We start from the raw sequence: 16,598 nt of genomic DNA on the forward strand, positions 1-16,598 counted from the left end.
GAGGAAAACATGTACACACACAGATTAGACTGTTCAAAAGGAAGAAAAATGGCTGCATTAAAAATATCACACTCATGATCATATTTACACGTTTATGAACATTATGTAATTGTGCTTATGTATAAAGAACTCATGGAAAAGCCAAAGAGGAAATCAGTTGGTTAGCTACAGGTAAAAAGAAAAAGAGGACCTGGCCCTAGCCGGTTGGCTCAGTGGTAGAGTGTTGGCCTGGCGTGCGGAAGTCCCGGGTTCGGTTCCTGGCCAGGTCACACAGGAGAGGCGCCCATCTGTTTCTCCACCTCTCCCCCTCTCCTTCCTCTCTGTCTCTCTCTTCCCCTCCCGCAGCCAAGGCTCCATTGGAGCAAAAGATGGCCCGGGCGCTGGGGATGGCTCCTTGGCCTCTGCCCCAGGCGCTGGAGTAGCTCTGGTCGCAACAGAGCGACGCCCAGGAGGGGCAGAGCATCGCCCCCTGGTGGGTGTGCCGGGTGGATCCTGGTTGGGCGCATGCGGGAGTCAGTCTGACTGCCTCCACGTTTCCAGCTTCAGAGAGAGAAAAAAAAAAGGAAGAAAAGAAAAAAGAAAAAGAGGACCTTAACGGGTGACACTGGCAGTACTGCTTGCCTAAATCCATGTGTCTTGGTTCTTCTTTTAGCTATCCCCTATCCATCCTTCATACCACAATCTGATTTCCCTCATAAAAATCAGTAGGAGAGAAGGTGCTGATTTGCGACCATGCATATTCAATTTGCTGGATAATTTTCATATATAAAACTTGAATTAGCCTGACCTGTGGTGGTGCAGTGGATAGAACGTCGACCTGGAATGCTGAAGTCGCTGGTCTGAAACCCTGGGCATGCTGGGTCAAGGCACATATGGGAAGCAACTATGACGAGTTGATGCTTCCCACACCCTCCCCCTTTTTCTCTCTCCTCTCTCTACAATCAATGAACATAAATCTTTTTATAAAAAAAGAAAAACTAGAAGAATTGGTTTATGCATCAGTCTCTTTGAGAAACTGGTTAGCAAGAAAACACTTCCTTAGCGGTTGGCTCAGTGGTAGAGCGTCAGCCTGGTGTGCAGGAGTCCCGGGTTTGATTCCCGGCCAGGGCACACAGGAGAAGCGCCCATCTGCTTCTCCACCCCTCCCCCCTCTCCTTCCTTTCTGTCTCTCTCTTCCCCTCTCGCAGCCAAGGCTCCAATGGAGCAAAAGATGGCCTAGGCGCTGAGTGGCTCTGGTTACGACAGAGCGACGCCCCGGATGGGCAGAGCATCGCCCCCTGGTGGGCATGCCGGTGGATCCGGTTGGGCGCATGCGGGAGTCTGTCTGACTGTCTCCCCATTTCCAGCTTCAGAAAAATACAAAAAAAAAACCCACAAAAAACCCAAAAAAAAAAAAAAAAAAAGAAAACACTTCCTTAGATTTTTATCTTCTTTTAGTATACGACTTAAGATTTTTTTTTTTTTTTTAGAGAGTCAGAGAGAGAGGGACAGACAGATAGGAACGGAGAGATAAGAAGCATCAATCATTAGTTTTTCATTGCGCATTGCAACACCTTAATTGTTCATTGATTGCCCTCTCATACATGCCTTGACCGTGGGCCTTCAGCACACCGAGTAACCCCTTGCTCAAGCCAGATGAGCCTGCGCTCAAGCTGGCGATCTTGGGGTCTCGAACCTGGGTCCTCTGCATCCCAGTCCGACGCTCTATCCACTGAGCCACGGCCCGGTCAGGCTTAAGATAATTTTTTGAACCTACAAAACTGAGGATCACGACCTGGAATGCTGAGGTCGCCGGTTCAAAACCCTGGGCTTGCTTGGTCAAGGCACATATGGGAGTTGATGCTTCCTGCTCCTCCCTCCCCCTTCTCTCTCTCTCTCTCACTCTCCCTCCTCTCTAAAAATTAATAAAAGTAAAAAAAAAAAAAATTAAAAAAAACCTAAAAAAAAAAACCTGAGGATCAGCCTGATCAGGTGGTGATGCAGTAGATAAAGTGTCAGACTGGGGTGCGGAGGACCCAGGTTCGAGACCTCGAGGTTGCCAGCTTGAGCGTGGACTAATCTGGTTTGAGCAAAGCTCACCAGCTTGAACCCAAGGTTGCTGGCTTGAGCAAGGGGTTACTCGGTCTGTTGTAGCCCCACGGTCAAGGCACATATGAGAAAGCAATCAATGAACAACTAAGGTGTCGCAACGAAAAACTAATGATTGATGATTCTCATCTCTCTCCGTTCCTGTCTGTCCCTCTCTCTGACTCTCTCTCTGTCTCTGTTAAGAAAAACAAAACAAAAACCCTAAAAATAAATGACCATATCAACTTACAAGAGGAGACCAGACACGGACAATACCAGGCTTTTGCCAAAATACAACCTACACGTCTCTTCAGGTTCTTTGGAAATGTGAAAAAGTGAAATAAAGGTTTGGAACAATATATTATAGATCAAACAACATAACATTTTAGTCTCTCAGAAGTTATAATCTGAATGTCCAATTTATCTTATATAGAATTTTACAGAAGAGGCTGGAAAAATGTACAGATAGCTAGCTGTCTCAATACCTGTATTCCTATACCACCTTTTAATATGTATTATATTTCACTGAATGACTGTGGCAACATGTATTTTTGCATCTGAATTTGTTTATATTAAACTGTACACCTGAAACTAATATACAGTATTTTTGAATGTCAACTGTAATTGAAAGAAAATTAAGAGTATCTTTACTATTCAGTATGAGTTTGATAATCAATCTGTATAAGAAGAGTTTAGCTACTGTGAATAACGGTATAGTCCTATGTTTTATGTTCCTACAGGCAATTCCCAGAACATTTGATTACCATAAATAATACAAAGGTAAGTATGTCAAGGATATAATTCTGGCCTGACCAGGTGGTGGCATAGTGTAAAGCGTCGGACTGGGACACAGAAGATCCAGGTTCGAAATCCCGAGGTTGCCGGCTTGAGCGCAGGCTCATCTGGTTTGAGCAAGGCTCACCAGCTTGAGAGCAAGGTCGCTGGCTAGAGCAAGGGGTCACTTGGTCTGCTGTAGCCCCTCAGTCAAGGCACATATGAGAAAGCAATCAATGAACAACTAAGGTGTCAGAACAACGAAGAACTGATGCTTCTCATCTCTCTCCCTTCCTGTCTGTCCCTATCTGTCCTTCTCTGTGTCTGTCTCTCTCACACACACATACACACACACACACACACACACACACACACACAATATATGTATAATTCTATGTGAAGAGAAAAAAATAGTATCTTCATGCCATTCCTCCTGGGGAATGTTATCAATTTTTTAGAAGTCAAGCAATCTGCCCAAATAAACACAAGCTAGTGAGTAGCAGAGCCAGGATTCAGACTCAGGCCTGTCTGATGTCCCTACCAATGTTCCTCCTTTCTATCCTACCAAAAATTGATAAGAAAAAACTGGATGCCATAGATAAAAAGTCAACAACAAAGAATGCAGCTATTAAAAACTCAAGCACAGGCCCTGGCTGGTTGGCTCAGCGGTAGAGCGTCGGCCTGGCGTGCGGGGGACCCGGGTTCGATTCCCGGCCAGGGCACATAGGAGAAGCGCCCATTTGCTTCTCCACCCCCCCTTCCTCTCTGTCTCTCTCTTCCCCTCCCGCAGCAGCCAAGGCTCCATTGGAGCAAAGATGGCCCGGGCGCTGGGGATGGCTCCTTGGCCTCTGCCCCAGGCGCTAGAGTGGCTCTGGTCGCGGCAGAGCGACTCCCCGGAGGGGCAGAGCATCGCCCCCTGGTGGGCAGAGCGTCGCCCCTGGTGGGCGTGCCGGGTGGATCCTGGTCGGGCGCATGCGGGAGTCTGTCTGACTGTCTCTCCCCGTTTCCAGCTTCAGAAAAATACAAAAAAAAAAACCCAAAACAAACAAACAAACAAAAAAACACAAAAAACTCAAGCACATTGTAAAAGGTTAGTTCATAAATTTAACTTTTAAAATACAAAAGAAACAAAACAGTGCTGACCCTTGCAGAAGCCAATAAACTTTTGAAGGATAAAAAATTCAAATCCTACTATTCTTGACATACGATGTTCTGAGTCTACAATACTCCCATAAAAACATAAAAAAATTGAGATGTGAGTATTTCAGCTTCCATTGTTAGCATTGTACTTGCGGACTACATGGGTGAACTAATTTGGCTGCCTGGCAGAAGAATTCGCAGTAATGTGGCCTATGAGTGAGGGAGTTGGCGTCCCCCAGTGCGCTTATTACGCCATTTTGAACTGTTAAAAGTGCAAGTGTCCCGTCTGTGTTAGGCTAGGGTCTGTTTTGACTTACACCAAAATTTGGCTTACATCACTGTTGTAGGAACCGAACTGTGTTGTAACCTGAGGACCCCCTGTAGCGTGGGAGAAGGATACCACATGGGCAACCATATAAACTCTTGTAAACTAAGTGAACAATGTGAGCACAATCATTTGGAGAGTAGAAGCACACTAAATATATCAAGGGGTGGTATACAGACATGTACAATATGTAGTACGCATTAACCTCTTGACTGGGGGTTTCTTACTCTACCATGGTATTTCTAATAATCTTCATAGAAGAAATCCACTTGTTAAATTTATAAATTTACCTTACTCTTTACTGGGTCAATATTCTTTACAGGTGTGACAGAAATAATTCTCACGGGGTTCTCTTCATTTTCACTAACTCCAGTTTCTGCTGCCTCTGAACTCTGTTCCCTGTTGAAGAAAAATAAACCAAAGCTTCTTTATGTCACAACATGAATAGAAAGTTTGCTCTCTCACGATACCAGTGGTTCTCAAAGTGTGCGTCAGGGTGCACTGGTGTGCCCTAGAAGATTTCCAGGTGCACCCTATGGTATTCAAGAGAAATAGTGCCTGTTAGGGACCAAAAAACGAACAGGGTTTTTGGAGTTTAGATTTTTGGGGGACAGAGGTGTGAGGAAATGGCTGTAAGCTGACAGTCTGCCCCCCCAGCCCCCCCTTGCCTGATTAGGTTGCAAAAGGCTGTTAAGCTGTGGTGCTGGATTGTTTACATTACCCCCCATGTTCCCTGGAAAGACTGGAGGCAAGTTTCTTCTATCCTTTGGTGTGAAGTTAAGATGATATGTATGGTGGGGCTTTTCTGCACTCAACACAATTAAGAGTAAAAAGAGAGGAATTCTTCAATGTATTGACTAGGAAATGAGAATTTGCCTTTCAAATATATGCCCAAACATTGAAGAAATTGCTAGGACACATCAGGCTTATGTTTATCATAAACACAAGAATGAAAAAACTTAACACATTCGCATTGGGACCTGCCGAATTTACTAAATCTTACTACAAATGTATCTATATATATAAAAAGATAACCTTTTTGTTGTTTTTTAATTTTTTAACCCCTTTTTTTTACAAATTCTAAAAAGCATAACTCAAAAAATGTAACATAAAAATGCTTTTTAAATGTCAGAATAGCCTGACCAGAAGGTGGCGCAGTGGATAGAGTGTCAGACTGGGATGTGGAAAGACCCAGGTTTGAGACCCTGAGGTCGCCAGTGTGAGCGCAGGCTCATCTGGTTTGAGCAAAATCTCACCAGCATGGACCCAAGGTCGCTGGCTTGAGCAAGGGGTCACTCAGTCTGCTGAAGGCCTACAGTCAAGGCACATATGAGAAAGCAATCAATGAACAACTAAGGTGTCACAATGAAAAACTGATGATTGATGCTTCTCATCTCTCTCTGTTCCTGTCTGTCTATCCCTATCTCTGACTCTTTCTGTCTCTGTAAAAAAAAAAAAAAAAAGAATAAATTTAATTTTGTCGTATTTATTTCATTTAATTACCATAAAAGCATGCTTGGACTTTATATTTTTTTCTTTAATATTTAACTTAAGTATTATAACATATTTCTCAGAAATTTGTTTATAGTGCACCTACAATTATTTGTAGGATTTTAAATGTGCCCTGACTTCAAAAAGTTTGAGAACCACTGCACTATACCAATAAAGAAACAGAGGCTCAGGCTGGTTTAGAAGAAGCAATGTTAGAAGATCCAGATCTGTGGTGATAGACCACTGGTCTGTTATATCTTGTTATTGGTTTCCATTTAACTTTATTAATATAAGTCAGAAATGCTACCTATAACCACCTAAGAGAAAGATTAGATGTCAAGAAACAAAATAACACAACTATTCTAAGCCTATCTCTTTGGAGGGGGGTACACTAACACAAAACAGAAACACAGCGATACAGGATAGCTATCTCCACCCAGTCTGTGTTCTTAATGGTCTGCAATGGTGGGGCTGCAGAGGACACGGGAGGTGACTGAGCCCCACCATCTCTGTAAACCACAGAGTACACATTAATTTATTCTATATTTTGGGTTTCTAATGCTAAAAATGTGTTTAAAACACCACCAGTTGAGTTTATTCTTAAAATTTCATGAGTAAAAATAAAATCTTTAAAAGTCACAATACTTGGTGTTGGTAAGAGTAGGGTCAGGTAGAAATTCTTATGCAGTAGCTATAATAGTAAATGTTTGACATATTAAAATAAACAATATTTTTATAAATGGAGAGGTTATTTTTACTCAACTCATGCTAATTTGACAGTTAAAAATTAAAAAGCATATATATTCAATTTATTTAATAATATTGTCATATTTTTTGTGTTAAATTTTCATATATAGATATATACAGAAAACATTTCCATGTAAATTATATTATGAATCCTTGTTTTATTCCATTGAACTTTTCTACACACTTAGAATGCTGTAGTACATTCTCAACTTACATCACTGTTTATACAAAAATTTAGCACTACTATTTTGCACCAAAACATTCTCTAAAGTCTATTTTTGTGCTCCAGTGCTTTAGGGAAAAATTAAAAGATGAACCAAGTAGTGAGTGATAGTAACAAAAACAACTGGAAAAAAAATTACCTTGATCGATTTCCTGTTGAAGGGTTTAGCTCTGAATTTACATTAATATTGCTTCCAGTCTCAGCTCCAGTGCTTCTAACATATGGTTTCCTTCCCGTTGCTGACAGAGGCTTATTCACTGCACCTAGTACTCCAGCAGGTTTTGGCTAAAAATTACACATATGCATGTTATTTTATACCTTACTGAAAAGAATACCTTTAAAATTTAGACACATATAAAAGATAGTGTTTAGCTTAAGCCAAGGAATTACAATTTTTAGAAAATCCTAAGTTTGTTAGAAATGATAATTCTGTAAGACTGTGTTTACCTGAATACAATAATTATGTTATAAGTATTACCTCTACTAAATAACTAGGCAATATTTAGTTATTCCTTATTGCTTAATCAAAATAAAAGTGCTTCAAAAATAATAAAATAAGGACAAAAAATAGAAACAAATATAAATGTGCCTTTCTAAAACACACTGAATATAATAAATAAGACATAATAAAATGTATTACAAAGAAACTATTGGGTATAAATAGTAACAGTTCAGATAGTTGTTAATCAAAAATTAAATTTCCTTTTGCTTTTTTTGCTGTTATAATTCTTTTATAGAGTATTTTTAAATTATTTCTTTATCTTAAACATCTAAATTTATTATACTACTTTTCAGGAAAATGTGCTTTGTGGATTCTAAATAACTTGAAGCCTATCAGGACTGATGAAAACACATGATCATAATTCAAGAGTAGTTCACATCAAAAAAAGCCTGAAAGAACAAATTTAGATGTGACAATCCACAACATAATCCCTAAGAATCAGGAACTCTAAAATCTGGGGGACAAGTTAAAGGTTATTTCTAAGAATATAAAAATTAATATACACATGACATAGTACATAATACCTTTCCTGTTAACAGAAGTACTCTTGTCTCTTCTGAAATATAACTCTTATCATTACAAAAGTCCTGTCCAAGGAAAAAAGTGAATGTGTTATTTTTATTGCATTTGTGTTAACATACATATAAATGAAATAAAGCATATTTAATGGACCATATCCTAAATCTAGCTTTAAAATTAAATTAATGGCACATAAGACTTAGGCAAATGTCAAGAGATAAATTACTTAAATCACAGTAAAAATAAATACCGGTATTGTTTCATATTTTGAGTTTGTCCAAATGAAAAAGTAAACACACTGCCAAAATAGAATTAAATGAATTATGATGTTTTTTGGCAGCTGTGATATTGACCAGTTACTAAATGAGTTAAACCAGATGTGGACACTGAGATACTTTCTTTAAAGTTATATCTATATAACACTTAAGAAGAGTTCAAATTTGAACCTTTGATAGCTCTTAAATATTCTGGGAAAAGCATACAAATAAACCATAATGATGTCAGAAATAAAATGATATAGTACAATTAAGAAGTAAATTAGGCCTGACCAGGTTGTGGCACAGTGGATAGAGCGTCAGACTGGGATGCGGAAGACCCAGGTTCGAGACCCCGAGGTCGCCAGCTTGAGCGTGGGCTCATCTGGTTTGAGCAAAAATTCACCAGCTTGGACCCAGAGTCTCTGGCTTGAGCAAGGGGTTACTCGGTCCACTGAAGACCCATGGTCAAGGCACATATGAGAAAGCAATCAATGAACAACTAAGGTGTCGCAACGAAAAACTAATGATTGATGCTTCTCATCTCTCCGTTCCTGTCTGTCTGTCCCTGTCTATCCCTCACTCTTGACTCTCTGTTTCTTAAAAAAAAGTAAATTAGTTTTTTATTTTCTTTCTTATTTAAAAGAAATTTACTGACTGATTTTAGAGAGAGGAAGGGAGGGAGATAGAGAAACAATGATTTGTTACTTCACTCTATTTATTGATTCATTAGTTGATTCTTTTATGTGCCCTGACCAGGGATTGAACACACAACCTTGGTGTATTGCAGCAACACTCTAATGAACGGAGCTACCTGGCCAGGGCAGTAAGTTTATTTTTTTTAATTTTTTTAATTCATTTTAGAGAGGAGAGAGAAAGGGAGAGAGAGAGACAGAGAGAGAGGAGGTGGGGAGGAGCTGGAAGCATCAACTCCCATATGTGCCTTGACCAGGCAAGCCCAGGGTTTCGAACTGGCGACCTCAGCATTTCCAGGTTGACGCTTTATCCACTGCACCACCACAGGTCAGGCCAAGTTTATTAGTTTTTAAACTAACTTTTTCCTTTATTATGTTTACGTTCACACTGGTGTTATAGGAATGAAGAGAGGGCCTATAAAGAAATCACACTTTTGGCATGTGTTCTAGGCAAAGCTATATGTTTTTTTCTTTTCTTTTTGCACAAAGGCTTTTATGTAGTTAAAATAAATGTTACAGCCTGACCAGGCAGTGGTGCAGTGCATAAGAGTGTCAGCCTGGGATGCTGAGGATCCAGTTTCAAAACCCCAAAGTTGCTGGCTTAAGCTCAGGTTTATCCAGCTTAAGTGTGGGGTCGCTGGCTTGAGCATGGGATCCTAGACATGACCCCATGGTTGCTGGCTTGAGCAACGGGGTTACTGGCTCAGCTGGAGGCCCCAGGTCAAGGCACATATGAGAGAGCAATCAATGAACAACTAAGGCACCGCAAAAACTAAGGCAAGAGCCTGACCTGTGGTGGCGCGGTGGATGGGGCATTGACTGGGAACGCTGAGGTTGCCGGTTCGAGGCCCTGGGCTTGCCCAGTCAAGGCACATACAACAAGCAATCAATGAATAACTAAAGTGGAGCAACTATGACTTGATACTTCTTGTTCTCTCCTCTCCTCTCTCTGTAAAATCAATCAATAAAATTAAAAAAAAAAAAAAGAAACTAAGGCAACAAAGAATTTATGCTTCTCATTTCTCTCCCTCTTGTCTGTCTGTCCCCCCCACCTCTGTTGCTAAAAATTAAAAAAAAAAAAAAAGTTACAAAGCCTGGGCATCAAAGTTCATTTACTTTATTTATGAAGATATATTATAGCCTCACTAGTCTATCTTAATCTGCCTAGTTTTCTTTCTTTTTTATTTTTTAAGTGACAGGTGGGGAGATAGTGAAATAGGCTCCTGCAAGTGCCCTGACAAGGATCCACCCAGCAACCCCTGTCTAGGGCTGATGCTTGCAACTGAGCTATTTTTAGAACTTGAGGATGATGAGATTGGACCAACTGAACTATCCTCAGCAGCTAGGGCTGATGCTCGAACCAATCGAGCCAGTGGCTGCGGGAGGTGAAGAAGGAGAGAAAGGGAGAGGGAGGGAAAGAGAAGCACATGGTTGCTTCTCTTGTGTGTCCTGACCAGGAATCAAACCTGGGACATCCATATGCTGGGATGATGCTCTATCCACTGAGCCAGCCAGCCAGGGCTGACTAGTTCTCTAGTATTTAAATTTATACCAGATTAAAAGCAACATACTAGAGCCTGACCAGGTGGTGGCACAGTGCATAAAGCATCAACTTGGGACACCGAGGACCCAGGTTCGAAAACCCGAGGTTGTGGCGTAGCATGGGATCATGGACATGACTCCATGGTCACTGGCTTGAGCAAAGGGTCACTGGGTTGGCTGGACCTTCACCCTCAACGGTCAAGACACATATGAAAAACAATCAACGAACAACTAAAATACTACAACTAGGAGTGGATGGTTGATGCTTCTCATCTCTCTCCCTGTCTCACCAAAAATCAAAAACAAAAACAAAATAAAACAACATACTAGAAAAGGAAATGAGGAAAGTTGCTCACTGAAAACTTGAAAAACCTAAGAAGGCTAAAAACACTATAAGTTTCAAGTATCAAATCAAAAAACTTAAAATTATGTGTAGTGAGAAAACAATTTAATTCTTGAGAATGGGATCGCTACTGTATGAAAATTGGGTACTATTCCAGTCACGATAGCGCTGGGTCAACAATAAACTAAATTTATATTCAAGAGCTCATATAACAGTATTTATAAAAGTAAGTGAGGCCAAGTAACTTTGCAATCCTTATTATTACTGTATTATTAAAAACCAGGCTTGACCAGGCGGTGGTGCAGTAGATAGAGCCTCGGACTGGGATGCGGAAGACCCAGGTTAAAGACCCCGAAGTCACCAGCTTGAGCGCGGGCTCATCTGGTTTGAGCAAAAAGCCCACCCGTGTGAACCCAAGGTCACTGGCTCCAGCAAGAGGTTACTCGGTCTACTGAAGGCCCGCGGTCAAGGCACATATGAGAAAGCAATCAATGAACAACTAAGGTGTTGCAACGCGCAATGAAAAACTAATGATTGATGTTTCTCATCTCTCTCCGTTCCTGTCTGTCTGTCCCTGTCTATCCCTCTCTCTGACTCACTCTGTAAAAAATAAATAAAAAAACAAAACAAAACAAAAAAGCAAAAAAAAAAAAAACCAGGCACAGCCGTGGCTGTGTAGCTCAGTTGGTAAGACTGTTGTCCTGATAACCAAGGTTGTTGGCTTGAACCCTGGTCAGAGCACATACAAGAATCAATCTAAGAATGCATAAATAAGTGGAACAAATTGATGTTTCTCTCTCTTTCTCTCAAAAATCAAAACAAAAAACCATGCACAGTAAATGCTAAAAATAAATCATTAAAGAAAATCTGATTTAATTAAAAAAAATTTAAATTTGATTTTAGCGAGAGGAAGGGGGAGAGGGGAGGAGGGAGAGAGGGGGAGAGAGAAACATCATTTGTTGTTCCAGTTATTTATGCATTCACTGGTTGATTCTTGTGTGTGCCCTGACTAGGGATCAAACCCATAAGCTTGGCATATTGGGACGATGCTCTAACCAACTGAGCTATCAGACAGGGCCAAAATTTTTATTAAAGTATGGCATTCAAAGTAGGAAGCTTCATTTCCTGGAATGATCTTCTGTAAAATACTGTGTATGTGTCTATTACTCTGAAGTATATCTTCAGGTTTAAAAGAGCTTTAGTTAGTTGGAAAACTTACTTACATAGAAAATAATTTGATGATAGCAGAATAAATGAACTATGTATTAATTACTTAGATAATTTACTGAGTGTTTACTATGTGACAAATTTATAAACCTAGTAATCATACTAGTAATTGTTCAAAGGTATTAGTATCATCTGTATTTCAGAGGTGAAGAAATTGAGGCTTAGAAGAGTTAACTTGTCTAGTCTCTCAAGTTAGAAGTGGTTGATTAGAATCCAGGTCTATCAATTGTCAAGACCAATTCCATTATCTTAACTTTTTATTTCATATATATGTTCACACTGTACCAAACATTAGATACTAGAAATATCCAGAAGGAATAGCTCACTTAGGAGCACACCAAGCTTGATTTATATTCCCCTTACTCTGTAAAGTGAGACTGACATTGTTCAGAGCTCTGGAAGACAATATTCCATTTCTTCTTCATAAACTCAAAGAGGTTATTTTTTTATTTTTTTCCTCTATAGTCAAGACAATCCAGTATTTGTCACTATGGTTGACAGTAACTGAAATTTAAGTTAGTATGTGTGGTAGAAAGAATGAGGGGGAAAAATTACCTTTTCAGGCTGTGTAAAAAATTTCATTGGAAGAACTGGATCCTTTGGTGAATCTGCATTGCACAAAGCACTTTTACTATTTATAACACAAAGAGCCACATCACACACTGTATAAAGTTTCTAGGGAAAATAAAAGAAAAGATCATATATAGCTTTCAGTAGTGCAAATAATTACAAGAACAAATTCTATCCATTGCATAAAATGGAATCCAAAGGATGTCATTTCACATTCATATCTGATATTTATTCTTATGTAGCTTCCTGGTAAATAAATTAAAAAAAAGCCTTTAACTTAACATGAATGCCAAGCATGCATTAAAAACAGCAAACAAGGCCCTGGCCGGTTGGCTCAGTGGTAGAGCGTCAGCCTGGCGTGAAGAAGTCCCGGGTTCGATTCCCGGCCAGGGCACACAGGAGAAGCGCCCATCTGCTTCTCCACCCCTCCCCCTCTCCTTCCTCTCTGTCTCTCTCTTCCCCTCCTGCAGCCAAGGCTCCATTGGAGCAAAGATGGCCCGGGCGCTGGGGATGGCTCCTTGGCCTCTGCCCCAGGTGCTAGAGTGGCTCTGGTCACGACAGAGCGACGCCCCAGAGGGGCAGAGCATCGCCCCCCTGGTGGGCAGAGCATCACCCCCTGGTGGGCGTGCCAGGTGGATCCCGGTCGGGCGCATGCGGGAGTCTGCCTGACTGTCTCTCCCTGTTTCCAGCTTCAGAAAAATACCAAAAAACAAACAAACAAACAAACAAAAAAAACAGCAAACAAACCAAATCAAATTAAACCAAAGGAAACATACAAAATATCTAGTCTATAACTCTTACTAAAAGTTTGTAAGACAGCATAGTTGTAAATGTTATTAGTTCTTATCCAGATCCTCTGTAGAAGTTTTAATGTCTTTTTTAGAGTAACGAACAGTCCTCAAATAATAGAATTATAATGAAATGCAATAAAAACTGATATATGTATACATTCTGTAATCTCATGTTTTATAATAGTGGGGGAAAAAAACCCAAGTGGGGCTAGGGCCATATTTTTTCCTGTAACATCTTAATACCCACTCGTCTAACATATCTTACTTCATTTGTCTTGGATTCATCTGGAGACTGGGCATCTTTCGTTAACTTGATGTTCTCTGCCATCTTCTTCATAAAGGCATGGCTATTGTTTTCATTCTTTGTCATTAAAACTTCAAGCATGAACCACAGGCACCTAAATGGTAAGCATATTATTCTCTTATTAAAGAGACGAAATATAGGTGTTTTTGCTTAAATGGGTTAAATATCTTCTAGGTAAATTCAGATGCTTGACTATAATAAGCGTAAAATATAAAGAAAACCCTAATAATTAATGGAAATATACTGTTAATACTCAATTCAAATGGAAAATCAGAAAATATTAAAAATGAAAACATGGCTTAATATGAGTTTCATGAGGCACATAAAGACTCATTCTAAAGATATTCAATAAACATTTAGATGATTTCACGTGTAATAATGTCTGACAGTGATGAGCAAACCAGCATATAGCAGAGTCTTGCCATTCTAACTACTTGCAAGATATGCAGAAGGTCTAGGATACGAATGTAATAATTCTTCTGCGATGAACTCTGAACTGCATGTGGGATGAGGCTGATGCACACAGACACACAGTAAGAAGTCATTTAGCTACGCAGTCACATCGCAAACCATTTTTGCTGTTTTCCACTTGTTACTGTACATCCTTTAAAACATAAAGTGTCTGACGGGGACACCTGAATTTCTAAGTAAAAGTGAATCCCAAATCAGGACGAACATTAGAATCACTTGGGGACCTTAAACTGACAAAACTAGGGCAAGCCTGTTTTCAGTAAGTTCCCGGGATGATTTCCAGATAGCCATGGAACTACTGCTTTACTGCGACACAGGGGACAAATCACTGGATGGTCATCTACATGTACTTCTTTGAGTATATTCTGTTAGTTTTAAGAAACTAGTGTAAGAAAGAAATTTAGCATTAGGTTAATGGAGTTTGTTTTTAGTGGACCTATCTTAAAGAAATACTAAGTTGAGTCCTTCAGGCTGAAGTAAAAGGACACTAGGTATAATAGTAACTTGAAGCCATAAGAGAAATAAAGGACACTGGAAAAGGTAACAACATAGCCTGACCAGGCGGTGGCACCATAGACAGAATGTCGACCTGGGACGCTGAGGACCTAGGTTCAAGGCCCCAAGGTCACTGACTTGAGCACAGAGTTGCCAGTCTGCTGAGGGATCATAGACATGACAGCATGGTTGCCGGCTTGAGCAAGGGGTTGTAGGCTCAGCTGTAGTACACCCCCCACAATCAAGGCACATATGAGAAAGCATCGGTGAACAAGTAAGGTGCCACAACTATGAGTTGATACTTCTCATCTCTCTCCCTTCCTATCTCAAAAAAAAAAAAAAAAGGTAATAACATAGTAAATATAAAAGCTAGCATTATTGTACTTTTGATATGGAACTTTAAAAAATTTATTTTAAAGGCAAATGTATAAAGTAATTATATATAAATGTAAATAATGTGTCAAGATTTAATTTATAACAATGACAATATAAAGGGAGAGAGATAGAGACTTACAGGAGCACTGAGTTTGTATACAACTGAAAACTAAGTTGCTATTATTCAAACTAGGTTATTACAAGTTTAAGATATTAATTAGAATCACTAAGTAACAAAACCACTAAGACCCAGGGAAAACATTCATTTGGCAGAAGTAATTCCTTATCAGTAAATACTTTAAATGAAAATAGATTAAATCTCTCAATTAAAAAGCAGAGATAAGCAGAATGAATTAGGAAAAAAATCTCCTATATCCTGTCTACAAGATACTCACTTTAGATAGTAAGAATGTAAACAAATGGAAAAATAAATTTCATGCAAACGTAACCAAATGAGAGAGTCTATTTGATTATCAGACAAAATGGATTTAAAGTAAAAAAGAGATTACAAGAAGCCCGGAAGGACTATACTGATAAAAAGTTTAATCCAGGCAAGAAGCTGTAACTATTATAAATTCATAGAAACTTAACAACAGAGCCCCAAAATCTATGAAGCAAAAAACAGAATTGAAGAGATAAACAGGTAGTGTTACAATAACAGACAGTTCAATACCCTATTTTCAATAATGGATAGAAAAACCCTACAGATCAATAAAAATCTTTTTTTTTCCCCCCCAAAGTTGGAAACGGGGAGGCAGTCAGACAGACTCCTGCAAGCACCCGACCAGGATCCACCCAGTATGCCCACCAGGGGGTGATGCTCTGCCCATCTTGGGGCGTCACTATGCTGCAATCAGAGCCATTCTAGTGCCTGAGGCAGAGGCCACAGAGCCATCCTCACTGCTCGGGCCATCCAATGGAGCCTTGGCTGCAGGAGGGGAAGAGAGAGACAGAGAGGAAGGAGAGGGGGAGGGGTGGAGAAGCAGATGGGCGCTTCTCCTGTGTGCCCTGGCCAGGAATTGAACCTGGGACTCCCGCACGCCAGGCCAATGCTCTACCACTGAGCCAATCGGCCAGGGCCAATAAAAATCTTGAACTCACCTCCTCCCATGGATGTAAGAGTCTACAGCTACATACGGAAATATTTCCTTTAAAAAAACCCTAGAGGCTGGCTGACTGACAACCACACATCAGGCAAACAAGAAGAAAATCCTATCTAAGTGGGTAGGAGAGGTACAATCTTGCCATAAACCCCATCCTCAATGCTGCGACCCATAACGCAGAGGGAACTCAAAACCTGAAGCTTCTCCCTGAGCAATAAGGGGTTCAAAGCCCATATTGGGCACCCCAAGTTTTAAGACATACACTCCAGAGACGAGCCACCCCAACATCTAATTTTGAAAACCAACAAGACTTGCATCCTGAGACAAACAAGAAGGTAGCTCATGTGCTGGACCCAGGACCCAGCTCAGAGGCAGCTGATCATGCCCAGACTTCAGAGTGAAAGAGATGCGTCTGCTTATATTAAAACATGTTCCCAATGGGCAGGCAGCTAACTTAACACATTTAGGAACCTGCTGGAACATTCTCTGGGGATGGAGACTGGCAGGTGCCTTCTTGGCATGCTCCTTTGCCATGCTCCAGAGAACCAGTAGCACCAGAAAGGACCCTTTACATGTGCCTGACGCCCATTTTTTTGCAGCTGTTGTCCAGGGGATGCCTCTTCATTGGCTGGCCCTGGAG

General features: G+C 40.3%; 1 protein-coding gene across 4 annotated transcripts in view; it reads right to left on the reverse strand.

The window, feature by feature from the left end:
- The window catches only part of PDS5A (PDS5 cohesin associated factor A), a 118,762-nt gene that overhangs the window by 15,713 nt on the left and 86,451 nt on the right, over nt 1-16,598 (reverse strand). For all 4 annotated transcript variants that reach the window (XM_066387386.1, XM_066387389.1, XM_066387388.1 and 1 more), the window contains exons 27-31: nt 13,476-13,608; nt 12,405-12,524; nt 7,794-7,856; nt 6,907-7,052; nt 4,597-4,705 (exon numbers count right to left, since the gene is read on the reverse strand). In XM_066387386.1, the coding sequence (XP_066243483.1) occupies nt 4,597-4,705; nt 6,907-7,052; nt 7,794-7,856; nt 12,405-12,524; nt 13,476-13,608 (571 nt within the window). The remainder of the gene's footprint in view (nt 1-4,596; nt 4,706-6,906; nt 7,053-7,793; nt 7,857-12,404; nt 12,525-13,475; nt 13,609-16,598) is intronic.

The sequence above is a fragment of the Saccopteryx leptura genome, chromosome 5 (assembly GCF_036850995.1).
Source record: "Saccopteryx leptura isolate mSacLep1 chromosome 5, mSacLep1_pri_phased_curated, whole genome shotgun sequence".
In the NCBI taxonomy this organism is placed as follows: Eukaryota; Metazoa; Chordata; class Mammalia; order Chiroptera; family Emballonuridae; genus Saccopteryx; species Saccopteryx leptura.